The 27,223-nt window shown below is 41.1% G+C and overlaps 6 protein-coding genes across 19 annotated transcripts in view; 3 read left to right on the top strand and 3 right to left on the bottom strand.

Moving 5' to 3' along the window:
- usp42 (ubiquitin specific peptidase 42) overlaps nt 1-709 on the bottom strand; it is an 11,157-nt gene extending 10,448 nt beyond the window's left edge. For 3 of the 5 annotated variants that reach the window (XR_003842265.1, XM_029528422.1, XM_029528418.1), the window contains exon 1: nt 542-707. The gene's annotated coding sequence lies outside the window, so the exon portion shown is untranslated. Of the gene's footprint in view, nt 1-541 lie in introns of all 5 variants that reach the window. The other 2 variants (XM_029528420.1, XM_029528421.1) reach the window with 2 other exon arrangements.
- Nucleotides 81-5,762, top strand: LOC115060502 (ankyrin repeat domain-containing protein 61). 4 transcript variants are annotated; one of them, XM_029528431.1, is made up of 6 exons: nt 81-519; nt 598-1,440; nt 3,345-3,439; nt 3,716-3,887; nt 4,174-4,374; nt 4,668-5,762. In XM_029528431.1, exons 3-6 carry the CDS (start codon nt 3,399-3,401, stop codon nt 5,283-5,285), a joined length of 1,032 nt encoding a protein of 343 aa, XP_029384291.1. In that variant the 5' UTR covers nt 81-519; nt 598-1,440; nt 3,345-3,398; the 3' UTR covers nt 5,286-5,762. The 4 variants fall into 4 exon arrangements, with proteins under 4 accessions (XP_029384291.1, XP_029384290.1, XP_029384288.1 ...); XM_029528430.1 differs by having other exon boundaries at nt 81-1,440; XM_029528428.1 differs by lacking the exons at nt 81-519; nt 598-1,440 and adding an exon at nt 2,712-3,075.
- Nucleotides 746-9,571, bottom strand: eif2ak1 (eukaryotic translation initiation factor 2-alpha kinase 1). 2 transcript variants are annotated; one of them, XM_029528424.1, is made up of 15 exons: nt 8,994-9,571; nt 7,645-7,812; nt 7,373-7,509; nt 7,140-7,174; nt 6,950-7,049; nt 6,766-6,846; nt 6,591-6,684; nt 6,420-6,468; nt 5,879-6,263; nt 5,674-5,782; nt 5,382-5,488; nt 2,206-2,320; nt 2,022-2,101; nt 1,634-1,867; nt 746-1,406 (listed from the first exon to the last, which is right to left on the bottom strand). In XM_029528424.1, the coding sequence occupies exons 1-15, from the start codon at nt 9,166-9,168 to the stop codon at nt 1,281-1,283; spliced, it is 1,995 nt and encodes a 664-aa protein (XP_029384284.1). In that variant the 5' UTR covers nt 9,169-9,571; the 3' UTR covers nt 746-1,280. The 2 variants fall into 2 exon arrangements, with proteins under 2 accessions (XP_029384284.1, XP_029384285.1); XM_029528425.1 differs by lacking the exon at nt 8,994-9,571 and adding an exon at nt 8,077-8,834.
- A 148-nt stretch (nt 9,572-9,719) lies between these two features.
- pms2 (PMS1 homolog 2, mismatch repair system component) lies at nt 9,720-15,244 on the top strand. 3 transcript variants are annotated; one of them, XM_029527564.1, is made up of 16 exons: nt 9,724-9,871; nt 9,976-10,029; nt 10,384-10,523; nt 10,784-10,870; nt 10,947-11,049; nt 11,127-11,310; nt 11,513-11,680; nt 11,942-12,039; nt 12,125-12,224; nt 12,313-12,397; nt 12,482-12,634; nt 12,748-13,630; nt 13,731-13,898; nt 13,994-14,094; nt 14,184-14,353; nt 14,872-15,244. In XM_029527564.1, exons 2-16 carry the CDS (start codon nt 10,016-10,018, stop codon nt 15,013-15,015), a joined length of 2,598 nt encoding a protein of 865 aa, XP_029383424.1. In that variant the 5' UTR covers nt 9,724-9,871; nt 9,976-10,015; the 3' UTR covers nt 15,016-15,244. The 3 variants fall into 3 exon arrangements, with proteins under 3 accessions (XP_029383422.1, XP_029383423.1, XP_029383424.1); XM_029527562.1 differs by having other exon boundaries at nt 9,720-10,029; nt 10,381-10,523; XM_029527563.1 differs by having other exon boundaries at nt 9,720-10,029.
- Nucleotides 15,245-15,274: 30 nt separating this feature from the next.
- On the top strand, nt 15,275-20,604 carry rsph10b (radial spoke head 10 homolog B). Its single transcript, XM_029527565.1, has 17 exons — nt 15,275-15,531; nt 15,633-15,708; nt 15,995-16,063; nt 16,195-16,368; nt 16,448-16,533; nt 16,612-16,732; nt 16,902-17,078; nt 17,227-17,332; nt 17,412-17,527; nt 17,636-17,825; nt 17,924-18,029; nt 18,421-18,500; nt 18,751-18,893; nt 19,124-19,228; nt 19,351-19,482; nt 19,843-19,903; nt 20,058-20,604. Exons 1-17 carry the CDS (start codon nt 15,308-15,310, stop codon nt 20,222-20,224), a joined length of 2,133 nt encoding a protein of 710 aa, XP_029383425.1. The 5' UTR covers nt 15,275-15,307; the 3' UTR covers nt 20,225-20,604.
- A 264-nt stretch (nt 20,605-20,868) lies between these two features.
- Nucleotides 20,869-26,953, bottom strand: dlgap5 (discs, large (Drosophila) homolog-associated protein 5). 4 transcript variants are annotated; one of them, XM_029527719.1, is made up of 20 exons: nt 26,820-26,953; nt 25,940-26,182; nt 25,649-25,836; nt 25,441-25,503; nt 25,293-25,332; nt 25,120-25,212; nt 24,896-24,994; nt 24,637-24,711; nt 24,491-24,525; nt 24,188-24,384; nt 23,899-24,072; nt 23,711-23,799; nt 23,450-23,610; nt 23,251-23,352; nt 22,747-23,002; nt 22,368-22,621; nt 21,972-22,214; nt 21,688-21,847; nt 21,268-21,311; nt 20,869-21,138 (listed from the first exon to the last, which is right to left on the bottom strand). In XM_029527719.1, exons 2-20 carry the CDS (start codon nt 26,175-26,177, stop codon nt 21,025-21,027), a joined length of 2,625 nt encoding a protein of 874 aa, XP_029383579.1. In that variant the 5' UTR covers nt 26,178-26,182; nt 26,820-26,953; the 3' UTR covers nt 20,869-21,024. The 4 variants fall into 4 exon arrangements, with proteins under 4 accessions (XP_029383579.1, XP_029383578.1, XP_029383577.1 ...); XM_029527718.1 differs by having other exon boundaries at nt 21,972-22,621; nt 25,649-25,830; XM_029527717.1 differs by having other exon boundaries at nt 21,972-22,621; nt 25,120-25,209.
- Between the last annotated feature and the right edge of the window lie 270 nt (nt 26,954-27,223).

Genomic DNA, 27,223 nt, shown 5'->3' on the forward strand with positions numbered 1-27,223 from the left:
ACACGCATTAAGGCTCCGTTAGCCCCCGTGGGGGACGGAGCACCGGCTGAAAGATGCCCTTTGTAGTCGAAGGCCGGGTGAGAAGGACCGAAGAGGACCGAGCGGCCCGAGAAACCACCGCCGCCGCCATGGAAACGGGGAACCTAACACATAGCCACCGAACGCTGCTAACATTACGTGCGGCGGTGCTCGTGCGGCAATATTGATGCTAATGCTGCTAGCTAGCGTGGCACGACGGACGCTCTCTGACACGGCGGAGGACAACGTAGCGCTCCGATACGGATTTCTTTGGGTAGCTTTCGGTTTCCGCTTCGACGGAATTTCGATTTGAGACGCATAGGCCCGAGAGACAGGACGCCCGGCTAGCCGAGAAAGGAGGGGCTCGGCACCGGCGGCTGTGTGCTCATTGCGCTGCTCTCTCCGACATGACAGAGAACCGGTGTAAGGATATTACAACCGCTGTCCGAGGCTTAGGCCCGCCGAATTACTGCGGCTGCACAGCTAAACTGCCATTTGATCGTATGAACATCAACACACTCACCTATAATCTGTTACGAATACGTCAATAGCGGTTGTAAATTCATTCCTTATTTCCAGCGGGTGTCCGGCGGTGAACAATGACGTAGCTAATTGCCCCACGGGTACATCCGGGTACCTGCGATGAAACGAGTTCTGTGATTGGCCCATTCCGCCGTTTCTGAGGAACGTGTTTCGGGAAGTCGCATGTACACACCTCTGACCTTTGTGTTCATGATGTACAATCAATATTAAGTACTTTATTTCCCTTAATCAAAAGAATAACAGTTATTAAAGGTTATTAATAGATGCCAAAGTGACCAGTAACAAAACATCCAAACCATCAACTAAATGCACAGACAACCACTGCATTTTTGAACATCCATGTGTAGGAATAAATGTATCCAAATCTCCATAACAAAATTGGAGGGATTACTATGTCCACAGCATTTCCTTCATGATCACGAGGCTGCATGGAATACCTGTGATGCACCTTTTTCATAGATGGGCCACTTTCAAAGCAACATATCCAAATTACTGCTTCTTAGAAATGTCATTAAACATAGGAGCGTTTATTGAATAGCTGAATGAAGCTAAATAATCGCACCCTGACATCCACATGTAAATGAGACAGTCAAATGCTTACACAGACACATGCATACACACTCGCTCCACCACTCATACCAAATCACTGACACATAGTATAGCAGTAGTTAAATTAAGTCAAGTTTTAACAGTCTGTTAGGTGTTAAAAATCTTAAAGCTCAGGTCTTGTTTGACTCAGAAAAATTAACTGTGGCCCGTGAGCTCTGAAGTTGACTGATCTGTCTCCTCAGCTGCATAATCTCTTCTTCCTGCTCCTCAACCCTTCTCTGCAAACCATGGATCACCTGATGGGAAAAGAATTAGGTATCTTCAGCGCAGGTGAAAATGAAATAATTCTAACAAATTCTAACAAAAACACAAAATTAATTAAAAGCTTAAATGTGGTTACTTGTTTCCATGAAATAATGTGCAAACTGTAGATTTTCAGTTTTGTATTTTTTTTTTTTTTTTGAACATGTTTCTTCAAAATCTGGGATGATTAATTACTTTTTAAAGCTAAAAGACTTCGTACCATGTCTTTACCACAGAAGAGTTTGCTCTGCAGAAGCTGGCTGGCCGTGGGCCGAACACTAGGCTCTTTACTTGTTAGCTTCATGATGTAATTAGTCAGGACTGGCCACCTGAGGCGGAATGAGTCTGGGATTTTCCCCTCTTTCACATCGCTAAGGGTCCGGACTCGTTCCATTTCTGTCCCAAAGGGCTGGAATAGCTCGACAGCCAGCACTCCAATGCTGTACATGTCTGACTACAAGAGAAACAATAATACAAATTAAATTTTAATTTTACAGATTGACAGTTGTTAAAAAAGAGGAGCTTAAAATAATGAACAAAACCAAACCCTGTTACATGAAAAATCCTTGTTCATCATATTCGACCTGCTGTACTGTCACAGTGTTTACCTTTGAATCATAGTGGGACCCCGCCAATTGTTCAGGTGCAGCATACACAAATGTACCAACACCTGCAGTATGTGAGGAATCTGCAAAAGACACAGAAAGGTGACATATAAGCAAATAGCACCATCCACTGGATCCGTGAGGTACTGTGTCATGAAAATATAACAAGCAAGGAACTCAGTTTTACCACTGATGGAAGGGGTTGCGCTTTTATGTCCATCCAGTAATAAATCCCTGCAGGCCAAACCAAAGTCCCCTATCCGAACATGGTAGTCATTTGTATGAAGGAAAATGTTCCTTGGCTGTAAAAAAATAAAATATTATGAAATTAGGTCCATAAGATGCAGATGTCCAGTTTTTTTTTTTGCATGAGGCCACAGTGTTTCATATAAATAATAAGATCCACAGAGTCTGTGAGGGAAGACAGAGATATATACTTAATGTGGTAGTGAATGTGTTCATCGTTATAACAATTAATATAAAAATGAATAAGAAATGAAAAATATCAAACAAAAACTTATCTACTATGAATTTGGAAATATAGAACTGCTGGTCAGATTAAAGTTCAAGCATTTACAAGAGAATACACAATAAGCACAGGAACACCTTGGTAATTACTCCACAGGGTGTCAACCGCCCCTATAATTGGCCCCACAGTCACTAACAAGTTATCACTTGTGGCAGATTCTGGAAAGTTAGCAGCAACTCTCAAACCTGTATGATGAAATCAGACTGAAAACATTGAGCAGAAAAAAACAGAAGTAGCTGCTGAAAACATCAAACATGAAAGAGAGAAGTAGTGACATTTCAATTTCCACACCCACAAATTAACTGCTATCCCTCTGACAAATTCATATTTGCAACAGCAAATTAGAACAACCTTATTCAAGCAGCAGTGGAGTACTTGGAGAGGCAAATGGTATACATAGACAGGAGAGGTAACACTACGAAGATTCAGAACACTGAGTTGTACACTGCCATGATGGATGATCACTTGGGACGTACAGAATGTGTGTCAAGAAAGTATGGGAGCGACTTTGCAAAAGTTTTTTCGAAGGTAAATAAAACCAACACATTTTTTTCATTGCTGAAGCGAGCATAAGTTTGAAAAATGTCAAACATGACTTCATATAACAGAAAAGTCACATCATCATGTTCTATTACCAAATATAAGCAGTCATACAAACGGTGATAATCGCAAAAGCATAAAAATTACAGTTGCTTTTTTTACGCTCCTATGGGATAAATTTCAGAGTGAAATAAAAATGCAGCAGGCATTGTGGGGTTAAGACCAGTTCTATCTTGTTTTGACCTATCTTGCTTTAGGGGCGTGCTACTCCCCCCCTTCATCTGGCTGCCTCTTACAGACAAGTAAAGAGAATGAAGAGCCTGCTGTCAGGAGGAACACACCCTGAAATGAGGTGTGGGTAATCACACAACTCTCAATGCTACAGCATTTTTCAATTCCCTTTTTTTTTTTTTAAACAATCCAAACCTCTCCATAAATAAATAAATTAATCCAGATAGAGTTGTAGTATAAATACAGTATAAATTAAATTCTATATTCAGTGACTTGAAGACTCCCTGTTCCAACTGCTATGAATGCAGACAAACTGACAACCATTACAATGATATACTTGACACTTTTTTTTAATCCATTGAAAGTACACCAGTGTCACACACTCTTTCTGTCACAGGGACCATCTAGGTCGAACTGCACTACATGTGGTGATAACTTGTTGGCCAAGCATCCTGACTATTAAGCCAAAACCAGACTCGAAGTTGAAGACAGCTGTGATCAATGCACAGAGGAAGGCAGAGGCCTGTCTACAGCTCCTGTGGGACCATGGTGCTGACATCAATGCGCAGGTGAACACTTTATCCTCTTTTTGCACCAATCTGAGCACAGCCTACTGCACATGTATTACAACAGATGTTAACTGAAACTTTAACTACCAACATGCTCAAACTTGTTCAAACAGTTCCTGGTGAACAACAGCTCGTTAGTGGAGTTTCACTGGCCATTGATAGTCATGTGAGGCCTCCAGTTCAGGAGGCGAAATGTCTTGGATGAATGAGAATATGCACAGACATTTAGCAAAGGTATGGTTCCTTTTAGCTAGATTAACCCTTCCCACAATTCTAACTTCCCTAGGTGGAAGGAGAGAGTTGGGCGACAGCTCTCCACCTATCAGTGCGCTATGCTGTGCCATCAGCTGTCCAGATTCTTGCCAGCTACGGTGCTGATGTTAATGCTGTGGACAGCAGCGGGATGACACCTCTGCACATGGCTGCTGGGATACTCCATACGGATATTACAGCCATCTTGATCAGGCAGGGAGCAGATATCAACAAGGTTTGTCTTGTTCTGTTGAGAACTTCACATTTCCTGCAGTTTTTTCTGGCTTGAGTTTTCACAATAAAATGTAAAAATGAACTAATGTAGACATTTTCAAATACGTTTGCCTGGCCAGTCCAATAACTTAACACATAAAATTACAGATTGTTGACAACATGAAAAATTTGTTATTTTAGATCAATTTTGAGAGTGAATGATAGTTAATTAATCAACACAAAAGAACCTAAGGTCTTTATACCAACTGTCACATCATATGTTGTAAGTTCCATTAATTCCTTACAATCTTCAAGGGTGTGAAGAGCACTGGTAGAACTCCTCTGCATCTAGCTGCTGTAGCAACGGCTATGAAGAGCACTGAAACTCTGGAATGTGACTTTAGCTGCATCTCCGAATTGCTTCAACATGGAGCAGACCCCAATGCAGAGAGCAAGACACGAATGACCCCTTTACATGAGGTGTGCAGCATGGGCAACGAGGCACTGGTCGACCTGCTGCTCAGGTTTGGAGCAAACATCAATAAGCTCAGCCAAGAAAAGGAGAACTGTCTCTTTCTGTTCCTGAACCACAGGTGTAACATAAGGAGAATCTCCCTACTGGTGAAACTCCTCAGCATCACTTCCCCTCTCACCGTCTACAACCAAAATGGCCACCTGCCCTTCACATTGACATTGCCCTGTTATTTTAAGCAGAGAGACCAGCTACTAGAACTCATTTGGCAGCCAAGACGGCTACAGGACATTTGCAAGAGGGATATTTATCTGAGACATGTCCAAGGCAAGGAGAGGGAATTGAAACAAAGCCTGCCACAGAAACTATATGACTTTGTCTTCAACCACTGGGAGAACATACATAACATCTACTTTGAGAATGACCATGAACAAACGGGCTCTGATATTACCTCTAGATGACATCTCTTTACATCAATCTACAAAAATGCCTTAAATCTAATAACTTCAAACAAACATGCACATTCTAATGACATAAAATCCATCAAGGCCCCTTACCTTCAAGTCTCTGTGTATAATTCCCCTGGAGTGAATGTATTCCACCCCTTCAAGTATGTTTCTGAACAAGTGGAGAGTGTGTTCAGTATCAATACATCCATAAGGACCTGAAAACATAAAAGTGCAATGTATTTGAAATTGTATTTGTATCTTACAACATTTGTGAAATAAAGCACCACAATTAATGCATTAAATTAAATTGCCAGCCATTTAGAGAGAAACTTAATTTCGATGAACGACAAAATCTGACCAATACAATATTGCAGAATCACGCAATGTGTAAAACAATTACATCCTGAACTTTTTTCTTCTTTGGGTTTGGCATTTCTCTCAGAGATCCAGTCCTTCATTGAGCGCTCACACAGCTGCATCTGGATGTAGAGCATCAGGTGGAACTGTACCTGCAGATCGGGAGGAAGTATTTGAATTCTTAAATATAGCAATCTTTATTTTTACAGTAATTAGTCTAACTTCTGAGAGAAACCTGAAGCTGCTACCTCTTTGTAAGGCTTCCTTTTGCATCTGTCAGCCAACTGTTGATACTCCTTGTCGATGCAGGAGTTGTTGTTCAGCTCGATGCTACTCCTGCTGGATTCCTCCTCTAATATTGCTGAGGTTTCCCAACCTGTGGCAGGACATTTGGAGCTCTTCAAGGCACCTTGCTGTCCCAAGAACACACAGGGGACGTAGTTCTCTGGGATGCGGCACGTTGTCTTGGGACACACCATCTGGTCCTTCTCTTGGTTTGGAACTAAGGCTTTGATGGACTGGGTCTCTCTCTGACATACTTTAGCAGTTGCAGCTGTTTCTTTTGATGCTTGACTGAGGCTTTCAAAAACTATAGAAGAGCTGCTGTTGCTGCTTTCAGGGCTCTCATCAAAACTATATTAAAAAAAAAAGTTTAAAGCTGTTATTACCTCATACATTTGATTCATAATTTATTCAAGAGTAAGCGTTACTAACAGTATTGCTTCAAGAAGTCATCAGCAAGCATAAGGAAAATTTAAATGTTATTTTTGTTGATGCATTGATCCCTACCTATCTTGTTGTCCAGGTGATTCCAGAGCAGGAAAAAGAGACTCAGGATCTGCAAAAAGACAGTTAACATATAAAGCAAGTCTTATGAAGATTATATTGTTATTATTTACCAGTTTCTGCCCATAATTTCAGCCATCCCAGAATGTTGCAGGCCACCAATCAAATACTCACATGCTGTGGGCTGAACATGTTCCATCCATGCAGTGTGATAGCCTACAACATTTACATGCTGCAGGCTGGACAGCACTTTGACTTCTCTTAGGACCTAGAGTGAGCAAACTGTGGGTGTCAATTACAGTGTAATTGGAGTGTAAAAGGAGTCTGTTTAAAAACCCTGAGGACTCACCTTCATACAGTCATCCTTTGAGACTTTTTTAATTAGAACTTTCTTCACAGCATAATATTGTCCATCCAGTTTGTTCATAACCTAAAAGATGATGTCCAAGACACAACTGTGTTAATCACTTCACATTGAGTTTTTAAAAGAGCTTGATCTGAGGAATGATTTGAATTAGAACTGAGTAAAACACCTTAAAAACATTTCCATATGATCCTTTCCCAAGTCTGCAGATTTCTTCCCACTCACTAAGATACCGTGATGTCTGTGCTTGAAATAATCCCTCCTTAGGCCTGTGGGAAGGCAAAACCAACATGTTTTATGAAAAACACAAATGTTCCTTCAAAGCAACTCAGCATTGAAAACAACATAAGACACTTTACCTTGCAGAAGGATTGTGTACATTTGTGCTAAAACCCTGTAAAAATCAGATAAAGACACATTAATTGATTCATTTTAAAAGCAATAGCCAATTTTCAAATCTAAGGTGAATGTTCTTTGAACAAAGTGACTAATGACATCTATTATGCCAAGCAAAAACACCCACTTGACATAACAACTGACCCACTGCTACAGATCCATATGTATCAACCCAAACTATAATTTGTCCATTTACCTGTGGATAGAATGAGGAGCTGGCAGCATTAAGCAGCTCAGTGAAGGCCCTGTTGTGCTGGAGTCTGACAGTGCTGAACTCATCACTTATGGCCAATGGTGACAGGAGGTTCATGGCCGCTAAACGCTGCCCAATGACTGTCAGACAAAACAATGGGGGTTTAAACAACTTTAAACATCTCACAATACCTCACACAGCCTGATGCAGGCACAGAATACCAAATGTATGTTTCACATTTCTCTTTTATGACTGCAAAACATTTTAGTAACTACCTTTAAAAAGCATTTGTGAGCGTGCTGGATTGCTTTCATAGACGAAGCACAAGTGCTCCAGCAGAGAGCCCAGGAGAAGGTGGTTGGGAATTGCTGAAGCAAACTCTTGGATGGACGGGTAATGTTTACCAGCTATTAACAGCTCACGGTCATTATCTGTGTCAGAAGCTGAACATACACAGAAATGAAAAAAATGAGAGAGGGTAAGCAGTGTGAATTTCCAGTTTTAGCATTTTTATGATTTTATTTTATTTTTTACAGTGAAACATTTTATGAGGCCCAAACTGAACACTGTAGCACAAAATACAGTTCAGACAGTAGATAAAGTAACACAATATACATTTCAGATTATTTCTGACTTTGTTCAACATCCAATAACATCAAATGCTTATATATCTTTATTTTTCTTGTATTGAATTATGTTTGGCTTACCTTCTTCAATAATTTTTGCAATCATTTCAACAATGTTTTTCTCTCCTAGGTCCATTTTCCACTTTTGGTGGAGTATTAAGCCCTGCAATAATAATTATCCTGTTCACCCCCAAGACACAAAATGAGCGCATCTTGAATATACATAAGGAGGCGTGCACAGCAGAAATGCTTATCTGTCTGGTCCAGTGGACACCAGCCTCCTCCACCTAGTGCAGGCGTTACTATAAACACATGACCAAGCTTGGCCCCAGTGCCAGAAAGGGAAGGAGGGACTGTATCATCTGTCAAAATTCCCTGACACTTCTTTACTTTCATTTGATCACCCTGCATGATGTGTGGAGTAGCAAGTCTGGACTTCATGTTGTATCCAGTCATATCTAGGTAGATCGGAAATAATTTTAGAAGAGCTAGAATAAAGTGTTTCTTTGTAGACTGTAAACTGGGAATTGCTAATGCCCAATTGGTCATTAAATGAACTCTAAAACCTGTGATCTGACATATGGATGGGTATGATGTGTTAAATGATCACTGCACAGGTGTAGAAAGATAGTGGACACTGTCCAGCTGTTCACATATTCTATACGTGTAATATTAGTTTCCTTTAACATCGTTGACAGTCCACCGATTTGCCTCCTGTGGTACACTCTGGGCCACATGATGGTGATGTCTATGAGTCTAAGAGTTATGACAGTTGTCTGTTGATTGTTGATATGACTGTATTTACAGATGAAGTCTGGGGAGGATGGGCCCAAACCTGCAACTTGTTTTGGCCATGGTCTGGAAATCTCTAATAACACCGTACAGCCCGGTAAATGAAATCGGAATAGCCGTGTCAGTCGATCACTGAGGGATCACCGTGTTTGCTCCGCACGGATGGGCCAGCGTTACTTTAAACACCTGGAAAAAAAGCTGCTTACTGTCAAACTGGACCTCGTCGTCCTCTTCGCTTGCCAAACTTAGCAGGCTATTGTTAGCCCAGTCCTCCTGTTTCCTCATGGCGACGTTAAGGCTGTGTCTCCCCAGAAGTTTGCTGCTATTAGCAGAACTTCCCTCCGACAGCAGGCGTCCGTTGTTGGATGTTGAACTGTCCATTTTACTTCAATGTGAATCACGATAGCTTGACGGAACAAAGCTGCTCGGTTCACAGTAGCTATCCCATATTTAAAGCGAGAGCCGGCAAAAAAAAAGAAAAGGCTTTAGCTTCTCGGGTGTTTACATCACGTGGACTTAGAAAGAAGGACATAGAAAACTACCCTGAAAGTCCCCATGCTGTCCGCCATGATCACCGACGGCCATGATATCAGGGACCGTCTGAAAATATAAACAAGCGCTTTACCACGTCCTGAAGTAGGGGGGAAACGCTAAACCTAAAATTACAGCGTGAAAGCAGCAAGGATATTTTGCCTTAAAAACATCTATAATCCACAACTTTACACAGCGAAGTGGGAACCGGAAACATAAAGTGAGATATTCGTTTTTCAACAGAAGGAGTCACTTGCACATGCGCCCTGACACACACAAATTCCAGTTTGTCCAGTGATGAAATCGTACAACATTAGAAGCAGCGAGTTTATTTTTATTTAGACTATGTGATGCGATTTTATTTTTTGGGGCTATTTTGTGTCCATAATATTTTGCGTTCGTCTTGTGATGTTGTTTTTTATTACACACTCCATATTAAAAATTATCACTTTTGTCAGTCAAGCTGCGTAGTTTTCGCGCAAAGGTGATGTTCGTGAACAATATCCGTCCTGCGCGCGGAACAGCTTCATTTTTGTGTTTTCACCACGATGCTGTAAGCGGCTGGACTTCCAACTCTTACTGAAAACAAAGTAGTCACATTTGCATGAATACCATCACATTGACCGGCACCTTTTGGTTTGTCTACTTCAAATTAAGTGTCATCAAAGTTTGAGAGAATTCACTCTGAAGCTTAAAGATGTCTGATACTTGGTAAGTTAGCCTATCAGATTGTATTTATTTTTTAAACATTCCCCGCAGATATATGTTTTTGCACCATGCAGGTCTACGTGTTAATATGCAACGCTAAATGTTAACATATTTTAGTCCCAGTTGTCACCTTGGTCATGTAGGTTTTCTTAGAACTGTAGCATACATCCCTTAACAAATTGCTAAACTTTGTATATGTATGTGCCTACATCCAAAGAAACATACTCTGATCAAGTCACGTTTCCACAAAAGACACATGCAGTGGTCACCATTTAGACAGTTAAATGGTTAAGGGGTTAAGTGTAATTATGTTGGTGCATCATTAACACAGCATTGTGCTTGTTTTCTTCTCAGTAGCTCTGAACCTGCGGGAGCTATAAAGGCCATTGACAAGCACTCAGTACATCAGATATGCTCAGGACAGGTGGTGCTGACTTTGGCCACTGCTGTTAAAGAGCTGGTGGAGAACAGCATTGATGCAGGAGCCACCAACATTGGTATGCAAAGATGTAGACTTTTTTTCCCCCATGGAGGGTTTTTATAGCTGTCAGTTTAAAAAGCTGAAATTGCTCGTCCTTTTTTCTAGTTGGATTAATTTTAAATGTAGCACTTGATAGAGCTTGCGTTGTGGACAGAGCCTGGCATTGCTGGGCTCATTATTCAACAAGGTTAAAGTTCAGGTTAAAGAAACCCAGATTGCATATTGTTGCTTGTTACTGCCGCTGTATGCTCAGCATCGCATTGTTCCATATTCCAGATGTGAAACTGAAGGAGAGCGGAACTGAGTTAGTGGAAGTGTCAGACAATGGCAAAGGAGTAGAGGAGTCCAACTTTGAAGGACTAAGTAAGTGTCATCTTTGTATATGTCTGCTCCATTAAACATAGCTCACCTACTGAAACCTGTTTCTCTGTTTCCACAGCACTGAAGCATCACACATCAAAGCTAAGAGATTTCTCTGAGCTCATCCATGTGGAAACATTTGGCTTCAGAGGTGAAGCCCTCAGTTCTTTATGTGCTCTGAGGTAAAACACTGAAACAGCCATGTAAATTTAACACATCATTACTGTTCACCTCATGTACCTCCAACTCCTTGTTCCAGTGATCTGAGTGTGGTCACATGCCATGAGTCCACTCAGGTGGGGACCAAGCTGGTGTTTGACCATAAGGGCCATATGGTTCAGCAGTCACCCCATCCCCGTCAGCAAGGCACCACAGTCAGCCTGCAGCAGCTTTTCTACACCCTGCCTGTTCGACACAAGGAGTTCCAGCGTAATATAAAGAAGGTCAATCATTATAGGATCATTTTAATGTTTTTGCATGTTTTCCCCCTGCTTACTGATCACATACATTTGATATAACTCCTCACAGTTTCCAAATCGTATTAAAGTGTTCTTTTTGTTTACACAATTTCATTAGTTATTTTTAAATGTATTCCTTTATCTAAACTGCACATATAATTCATAACAAATCCCCATTCATTTTCAGGAATATTCCAAAATGATACATGTGCTACAGTCGTACTGTATCATCTCTACAGGAGTGCGCATTACCTGCTCCAACCAAAACGGGCAAGGAAAGCGCAACACAGTGCTCAGCACTAGTGGAAGCCAGAACATGAGAGACAATATAGGAGCTATATTTGGACCAAAACAGGTTGGAACTTGCAGAAATAGTTTTTGCATTTATGCTGACCATCATGTTTTTTCAAGTGTAGGTGTGGGTCCAACCAAACATTCATAACACACACAATATACATATATGCCTAATATTTCCAAATTTCTGCCCATGTCTAAGTAAAACTGAATTGCTTGTGGTTTGATGGTCATTGCCGTTTTTTATCTATATTTTATAGTTTAGCATCGTAGAACTTCCCCAACACCCCGAGAACTTAAATGTCTGATATTTGCCCTGCAGCTACAGAGTCTTCTGCCTTTTCAACAAGTGTCCCCCACAGAAAATATCATTGAGGAATATGGACTCAATGATGCAGATCTTCCCAAACAGCTTTTCACGTGAGTGGCACCACTACATGGAAGTGTTGTATCCCTCTGTTTACACACAGAGCTGTTTTTTCATTGTAAAAATTGTGTTTGGCAGGATCTCAGGGTTTGTGTCAAGAGGAGACCACGGTGTTGGGAGAAGCTCCACAGACAGACAGTTCTTTTTCATTAACAACCGGCCATGTGATCCCCTTAAGGTAATTCATGTGTTGCAGATTTATTAGAAAATTTAATTTTAAGGATTCACAGAACTTAGCCTGATCTCTAGATTTTCACAACTTGCAGGTGACCAAACTTGTGAATGAAGTTTATCACATGTATAACAGGCATCAGTATCCATTTGTTGCCTTGAACATAGCTGTTGCTTCGGGTAAGAAATTTGAAGCATCAAAACTCTGCTCCTGAAATATGTAATGGGCTTCATGTAATACATGTTTTCACACTGTTATTTCAGAGTGTGTGGATGTGAACGTAACCCCAGACAAACGACAGATTTTCCTTCAGGAGGAGAAACTGTTGCTGGCTATTCTAAAGACTTCTCTGGTCAGCATGTATGAAGCTGGAGTCAATAAGATCAGTCTGAACTATACGCCCATGCCCGGCAGCAGTAAGATCAGCTCATTATATTCATGCTGTATATCAACAGTTAAGCTGTACAGTGATGTTACTGATTCTGTTGAGATGTTTCCATTACAGTGCTTTTCTGTCACTTGTCTCTAGATGGATCTACATCTGAGCTGTCACAAGCTGCCCCACCTAATGTGAACATCCCAGAGCCTGGAGAGGCCACAGTACCACAGAGACAGAAGCCAAATTCAGCCTTGAACCTGGCTGGCCTAAAGGCGGCATTTTCAAGTCATCACAGCTCCTATTCAGGGAACAAGTTGGGCACGCCGAAATCTGTCAACAATGGCCCAACACAGAAAACACTACAGTCTTTTTTTAAGGGTTCTGCAAAACCTCCTGCATCCAACCCAAATGTTAGATCTCTTTTGAAACCTGCAAAAGAGCTGGCTGAGTGTTCCCCAGTAGGAAAGTCCGTGCTAGATGGATTTAGATACAGAGCAATGCCATCTAGTGATACTGACCACCTAAAAGATAGAGCTGAGTCCAGTTTTGTTTCCACTACAGCTGTTCCAAACAGTTCATGTTCTGGGCTTGAACCTGCTTCTCCAGAACCAATGATTGATATACCAAATGTAAAAGATGAAACATTTGGAGAACGGGCAGACAATAGTCGGACTGTTCCTGAAGACCCAGAATTACTGACTGACCCATGCACTTCAAATCAGGACGGGCCTGTGAGCCCTGATGCCAAGAGACCCAGGAAAGAGAATCTACAGTTTCCTGCAGAACTCAAAACTAAAACTTTCCTAAATTGTCCTGATGATGCCTGTTCCTCTAATTTGGATGCTCCAGTCAGCTTACAGAGGAGGATAGTGCCTCTCCAGTTCTCCCTCCAAGAGCTGGAAGGGAAGATAAGGAGAATGAAAGACAGAGACAAGCATAAGGCCAGTGAGGAGCTACACTACCGACGGTTCAGGGCCAAGATCAATCCTGGAGAAAACCAAAGTGCAGAGGAAGAGCTGAGGAAGGAGATCAGGTGGGATTTTACCACCATACTAAAACTACTGCTGACTGGAGTTGGCAGCATTGGAGTGTAACGTTCAGAGCAGTAAACAGTCTTATTTTCATCTCCACAGCAAAGACATGTTTAGAGAGATGAATATCATTGGCCAGTTTAACCTGGGCTTCATTATCACTAAACTCAACTCGGATATCTTCATGATTGACCAACACGCCACTGATGAGAAATACAACTTTGAGATGCTGCAGCAGCACACTGTGCTCCAAGGACAGAAACTCATAGTGTGAGTATCTCAGTGTGTAGATATGTTTTTTTCCCACCGTACTCTTTCACCTTTACACTGGTCAGGGGATTAATTTTATTCCATTTTGTTCACAGCCCACAGAAACTTCACCTCCCTGCAGTCAGTGAGAACATATTGTTAGAGAACATTGAGATTTTCAGAAAGAATGGCTTTGAATTCCTTGTTGATGAAGATGGTATGGATGTGATTTTGACTCATTTCATTTACTTTACGGATTTCCCATTTTGATAATCCAAATTACCACATTTTTCACTGCGACTGCAGCTCAGGTGATGGAGAGGGTGAAGCTGGTATCTCTGCCCACCAGTAAGAACTGGACATTTGGTCCAGCTGATATTGAGGAGCTGATCTTCATGTTGAGTGACAGCCCAGGTGTCATGTGTCGACCATCTAGAGTCAGACAGATGTTTGCCTCCAGAGCTTGCCGGAAATCTGTGAGTTTATACTGATAATATACTTGGAACTTGTAAAAATTTACACAGATAAGGTTTTGGGTTTATCAAACCAGTGTTTGTTTGTTTATGCAATTGGCTAACCTCTTTTCAGTAAGTACTAGCTTAACTGTCTTTTTGTTAAATATACCTTTACAGTAGCACAGATTTCCCTTTATAATGAATCTCATAATGAAAGTATTTTCATTCTACCCTGATTTGTTAATGTGTTGCAATTTAACAGTACTGTTAATTTTGTTGCAATTGCAATAATATTTTGATTTGAGTGAAAAAGTAAATATCTGCACATGTCAAGAAACTTTTGTCTGCAAGTTTAATGCAGTAATTTACTGAAATGAATGGAAACATGTTGCTGTGTGAAGGAGCAAGTAAAAAAACAAACTTCAAGTTTTAGTAGTAACACGAATGTTTGTGATTTGTAGTAAAATGATAAATGTAATGTAACATGGCAGTAAAGATTTCAGTTTTAATGCAGTGGTTTTGCATATGTTCACCCTCAGGTGATGATTGGCACTGCTCTGAGTGTCAGTGAGATGAAGAAGCTGGTGGTCCACATGGGGGAAATTGAACATCCGTGGAACTGTCCTCATGGCAGGCCGACCATGAGGCACCTTGCCAACCTGGACATCATCTCACAGGACTGATCATAACAAGGAAGAAACTGTTAAGAGGAATTTATGACGTACATTTCATTTTAGTTTATCTCTGTTAAACATCCAAGTCACCCTTACTGATTCAAGGACCCTAAATATCACTGTAGATATTGTATACCTGTATTTTATAATTTAATGTTCACGTTCCTGGTTTTATTATAGTTGAAGGAAATAAAAAAATCGTTGCACTTTTTGACCGAATAAGTTTGCCGTAGTTGTAGGCGTTCTTCCGTTGCCATGGTGAGAGGACTAGCTTGTACATGAGAAATACAAACGAAACAAGATGACAAAGGGCAGAGACGAGAAGAAAACTGCTACAACAGGTGATAAACAGGAAAACGAGGGGAAACGGGGAAAAACTAAGCGGCCACAGATAGCGGAAGAAAAAGAAGGGAAGTTCTGGAGCTACTCCGGAGGTTCGAAGGAAAATTTAACGGAGCTGAACCAGCGGCCCGAAATCGACGACCTGTTACAGCTCCCCGCACTTTTTAGCCTGACTGTCCACAGGTAAACAATCATTCACCCTTTATTTTAGAGCATCCTCACCATGAACATGATCAACCTGGGCAGGAAACACCCAGTGAAGTGTAACCTGGTGTCTCTGACAGATATGAAGGGGAAACCTGGGAGGGCCAGCGTCATGGAGAAGGTCTGGCTTGTTTTGAGGGAGGCCAAATGTACAAGGTGCAAACGCAAATAACCACTCTGAATCAGCTGAAGAAGTCCAAACTGCAAGATGCACACGCACACTTTGCAATACAGTTCCCTATGTTTGAAATAATCACTAAAAGTTTAAAATAAATAACAAATGTGTTTATTTAAATGCAGTGGGTTGTCATGCTCTTGTGCAATACACATACATAGCTTAAAATGCATTGATAAATCTTTTCTGTGACTACACAATGAAATGTATTTTCATTGTGTTTTCCATAAGGAACTATAATGATGTCACTGCTTTGTTTTTGTGAAGGGCATGTTTAAAAAGGGCCTTATGGATGGAGTTGGTGTCTTCACATGGTCAGGCGGAATCAAATACGAGGTAGGGAAACACACGCAAATTGGCATAAATTCGATAGCCTGTGATGCCATTTGTTTCTTAACATGTATCCTTCCTGTAAAAATTAAATCAAGAATAAGTGCAAAAAGTGCATTTGTGCTCCAATCCAACAGGGAGAATTTGTGTGTAACATGCCCATGGGCCAGGGTAAATACACCTGGCCAAATGGCAGCTCCTATGTTGGGGAGGTGTACAATGGTGTGCGACATGGGACTGGATCTTTTAAAGATGGCATAAACGGTGTATCATACAGGGGCCAGTGGGATCAGGGCAAGAGGCATGGAAAGGTATGATCCAGCACTTCATTATTGGGTACAGTTTTCTTGTTGTTGTACATGTTTTGTAATAGATGAACTTTTTTGTTAGGGTACTGTGTATTATAGCCACGATAAAACCTCTTGGTACAAAGGAGACTGGGTGAAGAACAACAGAGAGGGAATGGGAGTGAGGTGGTATGTATGTGTGAATGATCGAACATTGTAGCCTGACTTGCATTTGAATTCCTCATGGTGACATATGTTTAATAACAGCTACCCGTCTGGCAACATTTACTCTGGTGAGTGGAAGAACAACCTGAGACATGGAGAGGGCACCATGAAATGGCTGAAGCAGGGACAAGAGTATGTTGGGATGTGGCAGGACGGCGTTCAGGTATGGAACACTAAGCAAACTTGCACCTTAGTCTGTATCATCCTCGACCTCTTTCAGAGAGTCGACAGTTCTTTTATCACAGCCTATGTAGCTTTTTTTTATCTGAATAAAAACATCAGTCTATATATATGTTTTAGCTGTGATCCACATGAGTTCATTTCTCTGGCAGCATGGGCAAGGAACACACACATGGATCCTGAGGCGAGTGGATGGTTCCCAGTATTTGCAGAGTAACCAGTACACAGGAGATTTTGTACATGGTCAGAGGCATGGGCAGGGAACATTTCACTACGCCGGTGGAGCGATCTACAAAGGCGGATGGAAGAACAATAAAAAACATGGGAAGGTTAATAAGAGCTGCAATTTTATTTCATTTTTAATAAGTATAGGTCACAGATTCAATGAAATGCACATTTTTCCTCATTATATTCAGTAACTTGCCTTTAGTTGTCAGCAGTTTTTTGAAAATGGTCACTGTGCTTTATGGTTCATAGGGAAAATTCACTTTTAAGGATGGGCATGTTTTTGAGGGCGAGTTTGTAGATGATCAGATGATGGCACCCAATTTGCATGGAAACAGAGCACCCACTCCTCTGTGTGGTAAACACCAAAGCACATTCTCTCCATTCATAACGTTCACTCCACTTAAAGTGACTTACAATTTTGTATCTTGTTATAGGTGCATTCCCTCGGTCAGGGAGTGATTCTTCTTTCTCAGGGCCAGACAGGGCTCTGAACATTGAATGTCTTCTAGATAAAATTCCTCAGAGAAAGTGGGACAGTGAGCGCAAACAGGTAAGGTCCTACTTCATCATAAAACTGTCAACATACAGTATGATCTTATCCCTGCACATCCTTATTGTCAATCCTATTTTTTCCCTGATGCTGTTCCATGAGTAACAGGTGGGGTTTGTGCTACTCAGGAACGACACAGAGCTGCGATCTATCTATAGTTTCTACAGTAGACTTGGCCATTCCCACTCGCCAGATAACACCTTCCTGCTGTCCCGCCTGCAGCTGTGGTGCCTGCTCAAAGACTGCAACATCAGCCATCACGACATCACTCTGACACAGATAGACCGTTTTATCAAAGGTGAGAGAGTCCACCAGTGACCAGTTTCTCTTACATCTCACATTTAGAGGATGTGGTACTTAGATACTATGGTTAATGCTACCACATTTTATGCCTAGATGATACATCTGCAGTGATCCACTGTCCTTTCACCCCAATGAAGTTTCATGGATTCCTCAGCTGTCTAGTGATTGTAGCCTACCACATCTACAAGAAACACATGGTGTAAGCAATAAAACCTATTCCAAAAGGTCAACACTGACTTATCCACCAGTGGATTTGAACACGTGTATCTCTTCATACAGAACTTTGAAGCAATGTAAAGTAATTACCAAGCGCCAAACATGCATGGTTTTATGGATGGAAATCAGTTGTTTATCACTTGGACTGAAATGTCTGTCAAGACTGTCAAGACTTGGATGGTTTCCACAGCATAAATCCTGATGAATTTGTGATCCTCTGACCTTTCGAGTACATTTGAATTTAGCTATTGGATAGATTGAAATTAAATCACCTCCTTGAGAAATAATTTTAAAAGCTCTTTAGGTAAAATAGATACATTATACATCATAAATTTAACTGTGAATTAAAAACACGACTTTTCCTCTTTTGACAGAGAACAAAAGTACCTTCTAGCTGCGTGCTTATCCAAACTGCTGACAAATGACATCCTTCCTAATGCTACAAATGTCAAAGGTAAAAGTTTAGCATCATAAACTCATGCATACAAACAGAGTAACCTGCAAGTGGATTTATTACAGTGAAATAATGAAACTAGAGAAATCACAGATAGGAGAACCAATTATTTAATGAGATTTAGTCCAAGACAGTGGAGAAGAAACTATTCCTGGAAATATTTCTGTCCTTCAGGCCAAAGCAGTTTGGAAGTTTCCCAGCTCCATTTCATGCGCTGATAGTTTTGCTCAATATTTGCTTCTTTATCCAGGCTTTCTGTTTGGACAATCAGGCCTGTCAGTGGTGGCTCTGAAGAACACACAAAGATGCTGGGAAGTCTATCAGACTTTTTGTAGTGTCCTTGCAAGAGATGACCAGACCATGACCTGCAGACACCTGCTGTGGATGTTTAAGGTACAACAGACTGTCACATGAAGGTTTCTGTGCATGTGAACCGTGTTTTGTCAATTTTCCCTCTTAACATGCAATAAGTAATTCATGCTGATTTTTTGCTTTATTCCTTTCAGCTGCATCTTCCCTTTACTTATAGAGAGCATATCACACTCAAGATAAATTAAAACAAACTTGTCACATGTTTAATCCAGACTATGTTAATGATATTGTGCTGCCTGTGACACTGCCAGGATCTCCGTCTGTTGGATGATCAGCTGACCACAGCGAGGTTACTGAAGATCATCAAAGCAGATAGCCGAGACCCCGACAACCTGTCCTCTTGCCTGGATCTGGAGGTCTGCCTGTGGAGATCTGCTGGCTCACTTGTCCACCCTTTTTTCATTTCCTATTGAAAGGACAGTCATTCACCTAACCTCTTTTGCTCCTTTGTTGTTGTCTTGCTGTTTTTATGCTGCAGATTACATTCCTGGAGTTTTTTGATGTGCTTCTGGGCTGTGCTGAGGTGAAATCTCAGTGTGGTTCTGAAACTGTGATGGAGCACCAGAACTTGTCCAGATCTAATGCTGACACCAGGAGAGACCTTCCTGAGGTGGAGAAAATCTTACTAACTATAAGCAGCCTTTTCCAGTCAGTCAGCCACTCATGAGCTTTGCAACCAGCTAGCAACTCGGGTGAATTGCCCCATCACTCCTGAAATATTCAGCTCTGTCAGTAGAGGTTGGATAAAACGGGCAATCTAGCATGCAAATCAAAATGTATCTTTGTTACCATTTAAGTAGACAATGATTAGTTTTGATGGACAAATGTCATCTCTTGTAAATATCACACCTCATTTATGTGTAAAGGTCAACGACTTCCAAATATCTAGTGTTGAGTGAGTACTATTATACCCTTCCTGTACACATTAATTTAGTTTGCAAAAAATTTCTTATCATACATCTCTGCTCAGAACAAGTCAGAGGATCAACGAGATGTCAAGACTGAAGTTAACGAGCAACCTCATCCCACAGGTTTGTTTTTATTGTGTGCTGGAAATGCATATCTGTTAACTAAATGATATTTAATGTTGGCTAGAAAATTATAATTATCATCAAATGTCTTGATTCATCAAACACTAGCTAATATTTAGTCTTATTTGAAAAATGTGTATTTCATTTCTCCTAGAACATACAGGAGAGGACAGACGTGAGGACATGATGACCAGAAGAACAGAAGCAAAAAGCCAAACACTTGATGAGTTTTTCAACCACTTCTTCTTTCCTGCATTTGAACATCACCAGCTGGTTACGCGAAACATGAAGAGTCATATTGCTGTAGCTAAGGCCCAATGAAGATGCAGGTAGTCTAATTTCACTAATTTCCATCTAAGATTTATTTTATGGCTTTTGTCAGTAGCAGACATTACATTTTTTTTATGTAATGTGTCATTATCGATGGATTTCGTTCCCACTAGGGAACAATGAATGCATTTTTAAATGTTTCTGCCCTAGCCATTATGCTTTTTCTGATTGCACACACATAACCAAAATTAGTTTCAACTTGAATTAGTGCTATACAACAATAGTGGCTCATTATGTTTCAAAATATTTGTTATAACAAAATTAAATGTTGACAACTCAAGCCAACCCGTTTTGCAGACACAACAATGCCACTAGAGGGCAGCATATTCCTTTCATGAAATTGATTTATGATGTTGACTGTCTCAACCAGCCAAAGACCCTGCAACATTTAATTCCATAAACTTGTGAAGTGCTAAGTGTTGGACTCCCATGTTATAGGCAAGGGAGCTAGAGGTTGATGAATTGGAATGGATGATAAAGCAGAGAAACCTGATGAAGGCAGGATGAAACAAACTGTTCACATAGAGCAACATTAAACAAAATGCCTCGATGTCTATCTTCAAATACAGTGATAAAGGCATTGAGGGTAACTGATTTATGCTTGAATGTAAAATGAAGCATTCTGACCATTTCCACATTGGAACTAAAAACTTTATTAAACAATGTTGACAGTCAAAACTATTTTGCAGTAATCCAAAAACCAATATAAAATCAAATATTTTTTTTCTCAAAGGGAGTAAAACAACGCTGAAAACATGTCAGCATTAAAAATACAACAGGAAAACTATGTGCTACACATTAGAGGGAGGGGTGAAGACCATGAGGTCACTTGGACAAACAGACTGGCGTATCCAGTCCTTTGTGTTTGGGGTGAAAAGAAGCAGGGCTGATTCGGCTGTCTGGACCTGAAAAATACAAAATTCGGAATTAATATTTAACATTGTGAAGGCTGTAATAAAGAAGCAAAGGTATCAGTTCAGTTTGGGGAATGGTACCAAAACAATATTTTTAAGAATAATTAAAAAGACTTTAACCTGTGGTGACACTGTGGATAACACTGAAGGCACCGCTGATAGTGCTGTGGTGACAGTGAGAGAGTGAGCATAACCGTGAGTAACAAAAGATTTTTATTTTTTTCTTTTTGTAAATAATTTGTGCCAATGTGAAAATCAACCTACAGTATACTAACAGAAAACATAACTAGGCAATAAGAACAGTCACACTTAAAGTGACAATATGCAGGCCAGGTGTCTCAGGCGTGATGAATGTTTTTGTTTTGTTTTTTTTTTTGGTGAAAATCAAATTATCAGTAATCACAACCCTCCTACAATAATTCATTTTTAAAATTATTAACCGAGGCTTACTTTAGCTTTAAAATCCATTCGTTCTGTTAAAGTAAAAACCCAGGTGTTCCCTGTGTGTGCATGTTCAGTAATTATGTGTTTAAGTCAAACCTGGTTCTTGTTGAGTTAGCAGATCCTCAGATTGACTTCTGGGACTCTCCATCTCAATATCCACAGCCATGGGTGACAGTGTCTCTATGGCAACAGATGGTGAGAGGCTGCATCTCTGCGATGGCTGAAAATAACGCTCAAAGTCCAATCCAGGAATTTCCTAAAGTTGCAAGGTAAAAATGTTTATCGCACAAAGAAAAGTGTTTGGATCGAGCTTCAGATTTGATTTTTTTATGGATACCTCTGAGAACAGAATTCTGGTGAAGCCTTGAAGTTGAACTAACCTCAACAATAGAGCTGTCCAGTGTACAACAATCAGACCCTAGAGCCTCAACGTGGCCCTGCACAGTGGGAGGGGAGGAGATGGAAGGCTGGCTGGGACTCACACAGGGAGATAATGTGAAGCTCATAGATGATGGGGGTTCATGGGCCTTAGAGACGATGGAAGGTGTTTTGCACGGAGAGAGGGCGTGTCTTGGAGAGACAGAGAGATCAACATTATCTGCTTCAGCTGGTTTGTCTTGCTCCTGAACAACAGAAATGGATGGAAGTGAATGAACAGGAAGGACAGGGTTGTCCTCCATAGAGACTGCTTCTGCTTGCTGTGCAGAGCTTCGCTCAGGCTGTGTGTCATCTGAAAGCACTTCCTTGACAGGAGAGAAACAAAGAGAGATGTTTACGTTGTCTTGTCTCCTTTTAGTGGACTGAGGAGTGCCATGCTGAGAATTTGGTGCTTGTGCTGGAGTTTGGTCATGAGTAATTTGCAGGCGGGCGGGAGTGAGAACGGGCTGAGCAGGAGAGGCAAGAGTCTGAACAGGGGTCTTTGCCAATGCAAGGGATCGTCGAGTGACTCGTCTGGGTGTGAGATAGTTAGAGCAAGGTGAGGCCTGAGGCAGCACGGCAGCACTCAGACGGCTGGACCTCCTCTTTGAACCTATAGAGGCAACAATATGTATTAATTGGCTAGCAAGTAAAATCTAAAAGCTCAAGCAGCTGAGAAAAGTACACAAGCAAACTTTGATATGCATCACAAAGAGCAATTATTCACATTTTCCTCACCTGGTGGTTTAGCTGGGCTCTGCACCTGGAAGAAGCCTCCATCAAAGACCACAGTGTCTGGCATTTTGCTCTCTGCTTGGGGTTGTGGTTCTTTAGAATTCAGACTTGGGTCATCCTCACTTTTAGCAGCATTGTTTGCAGCTCTCGCTGCCTCTGCTGCCTGCTTTTTGGCTTTCATGGCTGCTTTCACCGCAGCTAGGCGAGATTTGGCTGCTGCTGTGTCTCCTGTTGGCTTGGCAGGTGCAGCTGATGGTCTCTGTCAAAGGAACAGGTTACATTTGTACTTTATCCTTCTTAACTTCACTATAAGCACTGATGATGCAGATCAAGTACTACTCAAACATGAAAATGGAAGCTGTATTTTGTAGTTACATGAGTAATCTGTGATCATATAGCCAAATTTGAAGTATATAATTAAAAATAGAACCATTAAAAAAAAGAAAATGGAAATGTGTAACAGTGTTAATGAAGCTAAATGAACTTAAGCATTAATTTAGTATTCACCTTCACTACTTTCCTCAGCTGTGGTGGGGGCTTCTGCCCCTCCACCCAGCCCCTGCCCTCTGCTTCTTTGAGAGCCTCAAACTTCTTGTTGATGTCCTCTACCTGTAAAATACCAATATATATATATATATAGCTGTTAAATATTTATATATATATGGTATCTGAATAGAGTCTCATCCTTCCTATGAAAAAAACTTACCTGGAAATATACCATGTCCCAGAATCCCTGCAGGTCAGTGCAGGTGGTGATCTTCTCACCTCGGCCCAGCTCGCAGTCGTCCACCAAACCGCTAAACTGGTTAAAACGCTCCTTCATCAACAGCCTCGCTTGGCCGATTGCTGTACGCATTTTGTCTCTCACTAATCAGACATGATCAATAAAGACACTGAATTACAAGCGTTCTGTTGGGGGAGACTGACTACACTCCAAATGAAATACAGGTATGGAAGGTATACTCACTCTCTTCTGGAATGGACTCTTCCTCCACTTTGGACTCCCACTGGACACAGAGAGCTGTAAGTCTGTCTGTCTCATTAGTAATTTCAGACCTGAGTTGTGGAAAAGCAAATGCATTTAAAACATTGAATTATCAGAACAATCAAGTGTGAAAGGTGACAATATATGACGAGAGGAAAACAAGATGAAACCTGAAGTATGGTACATCATGCTTTGATTCTAGGGGGCTGGCTGAAGTTGGAGGCACTGCTGTAGGAGATGTACAAAGTGGGGATCGGTGAGGGGATTTATAGAGAGAGGGTCCACTTGATTCAGACTGAGGTTCGTCATTGAAGACAGGAGGTGTTGGAAGACTGAAGGTTGTGCTGGGCAGGAAGAGTAACATAATTGCATTAAGTTTGCAACACAATATTTTATATCTTAAACATCCTTTAAACAACAAAAAGACAAAACTAATAACAAAGGAGGCAACAGACTTACCTTGGTGTAAGGAAGGCGTTTGCTGAACGAGGCGTGAGAGGCTCAAATTTGAAGGATGACAAACCAACGGGAGCCTTGAACACAAAGCCCTCAGGTGCAAACGAGCATGGGGCCTCAACAGAGTGAGCTGGAGCCTGGTCCACCACCATGTCATCTTCCTCTGAGCTGGAGGGCGGGGGATTAAGTGTTTCAGGCTCCTACACGCAACAAAACCAGCAAACAGCAAACTAAATTTTAGTAAAAATAAAAAAGAAAATTGTCTGGACAGGTTGAACACAACTTTTGTAAAACAGAAATGCTCACCTTAGGGCCAAGAGCCTGGGTCGTGTCTGTGATAGCTGTTGTGTATCAAAAAGTAAATACATTAAAATAAAGAAGGAAATTAGAAACTATTACTCCTGTTTTCATGGGAAAGTGAAAACAGAATGGCCCTCATAAACTTTAAATACCTTCGCAGTTTCTTTGTCTGCCAGAAGGGGGAGGCATGGGGTTGGCAAGGGCTCTACTCCGTGTGGTTCTTACATCTGAAGGGTGGATGGGATATTTAAAAGTAAGTTTTCAGGAACGCACCATCTTTGTTTGCTACAACAATCTGGTCCCTAGTTTCTGTGTATTCATGCCAAAGGGGGGGGGGGAACTACCTAAAACCCCCAAAAAATAAAAACAAAAAACCTACTGCTTTAATTCTGACTGTGGTTCATTGTATACCTGCTGCCCTGTCCTTGGATATGTCTTTCACTGCAGGAACTGCTGTAACAGGAGGCCTGTTGGCTGATCGGGTTGACAAAGGTCGCACAGTCGGCACTACTACAGAGTGGGATGACATGAGGCACAGACCAAGATGTAAATAAGGGAACGTGATCGTGTAAAACCAAAGCATGGCTGGTCTAGAGGTCCGGTTATGTTAATGAAATGTCCTTCTCATTGGTTACCTGCACAAACTCTGGTCTTGGTTGTAATTGGTGCTGGCGCAGGCTTAACAGGAGCTGCCCGGGATCTGGTTGACCTTTCCACGGTAGGTTCTGCTGTAGGAAGAGAAACAGATCAGCTGCTGTAGAAATATTAATGATCATTTTAAATAAAAATTTACTTTCAATTAATTTACCTTTCTTTGCCACAGTATTCATGTCTTGTTTCTTCAGAGGCTGTAGATATGTTGGAAAAAGAAAATGATGCACAGAATGTCTGACAGCTTCTAATTTTATTGTAGTTAATAACAGAAATATGTTCAAGATTTGAGAGGAAAAAAGCACCTGCTGCTGTTTCATTGAACGGGTCACTCTAGTACTCTGGGATGGAGCTATGTTCACTTTTGCCTAGAAAAACAAGTAAAATTGACGTCGCTTGACGTCATTTAACTGTACTAAAATACACAATATTTTGTTTGTTGTAACTTCACTTTTTCATTCCCAGTAGAGTTATAATTTACAGTAATAAATCTACCAACGAGTTTTTGCTCACCTCCTTAGCCCCTTTTGGAGCAGTTGGGACCACAGGCAGGGAAGCAATATCAAGGCCATCTTTATGATGATACAAGCCAGTCTTGAATACCCCTTTACGCTCCCTTTCTCTCTTTTCTTTCTCCTTCTCAAGAGCCTTTCGCTCTTTCCAGCGCTCAAGCTGTTTCAATCTCTCCTCCACTGCTGCACCTGTGAAAAAACGGGTGTTAGATGAGGTACAGGTTTTCTAAAATGATGAGCCCGAACAAGGGTGAGGTTCGAGTTGAAGCTGTAATAAAAAGTCAAGCATTACTTTTTGCAGGTTTTGTAGTGTTCTGCGTCTTCTCATGGATGGCTGACTTGTTGGCCATTGCCATGGAAGCATCCAGTGAAGACATTTCCAGCTCTACGAGCTTGTCTAGCTGCCTGCGTGTGTTCATGGTCCGTTCCCGATTCTCTTTCTGGGACTGAGACCTTCTGCGGGACATTTTCACCCTCAACATAGACACACTGGTGTCCCGCTGGCGCAGGTGAGCAAACCGAGACTCCATGATATCTGAGGACATAAGGAAGAAGAACATAAGCTGATGGGCCAGAGCAAGGCTGCATATATCTATATACATCTGTTATTACAGATAACTGTCTCTGTACATAGTCAGAAAAATGTGAAAATGATTTAAAGCAGTACTTTGACAAAAAAAAAAAAAAAAAAAAAAATGCTGACAATTTTCTTTCACTGAACAAATATTGAACGTAAAACCCAAACACACCCCAAAGGTTTATCAAAACATCATTATTGCGACGAGCTTTTCCATCTTGATAATATGAATTGCCTCTAAATATAGAAGCAAACTTGGACGAAATAACAAGAGCCATGTACATATATGATCAGCTTAAAGCGGAGTGACGAAACGTTAGGTTACGCCAAGCTAACGTTAACGTTGTTTATCGCGGACCAGTCGATAAAACTTCACTTAAAATAGCTCGGACTAGAACGAACATTTCGCTGTCGTAAATAACACAAACTGATACCCCCCCCAAAAAAAATTCTTAAGCTGCACAATAATTTGTGATCTGAATGTTAGCCAAGAAGATAAAGTTCCGCTGACTGAAGAAACAAGCGGAAGCCACGAACCGAGTTAACTGTTCAGCCAGAATTGAAGCAGGAGATTTAAATAAAGGAAATTACCCACCTCGTCCTTTTCCTGACCGCACGAATTACAAACAAATGTCTTCTTTTTGTTAGGACCGTCCGGTTAAAACAAATATCCAAACAAACAAAACTGGAGCAGGAAACGGACGGACTGTATTCAGGCTGAAAACACAACAATCATGGCGGGTGAGTTTTTGAAAATTTTCTGCGGGGACGCTGATTGGCTGCAAGTCGATCAGCAACGTTGAGCTCTGATTGGCTCTTTTCTTCTTCATCGGATTTATTGTCTGTTGTGATAACCTGGACTTTGCTGCCACCTTCTGGTATGGAGCATGAAGTGTAACTGCACTAATTTACGTTTTGTTTGGTTGTTGTTAATACAGTTAATATGTATTTTATATTCATAGTAATCCAAAGCAGAAAATAAAACCAAGAGATATATTT

Source organism: Echeneis naucrates, chromosome 19, assembly GCF_900963305.1.
Source record: "Echeneis naucrates chromosome 19, fEcheNa1.1, whole genome shotgun sequence".
NCBI classification, from domain to species: domain Eukaryota; kingdom Metazoa; phylum Chordata; class Actinopteri; order Carangiformes; family Echeneidae; genus Echeneis; species Echeneis naucrates.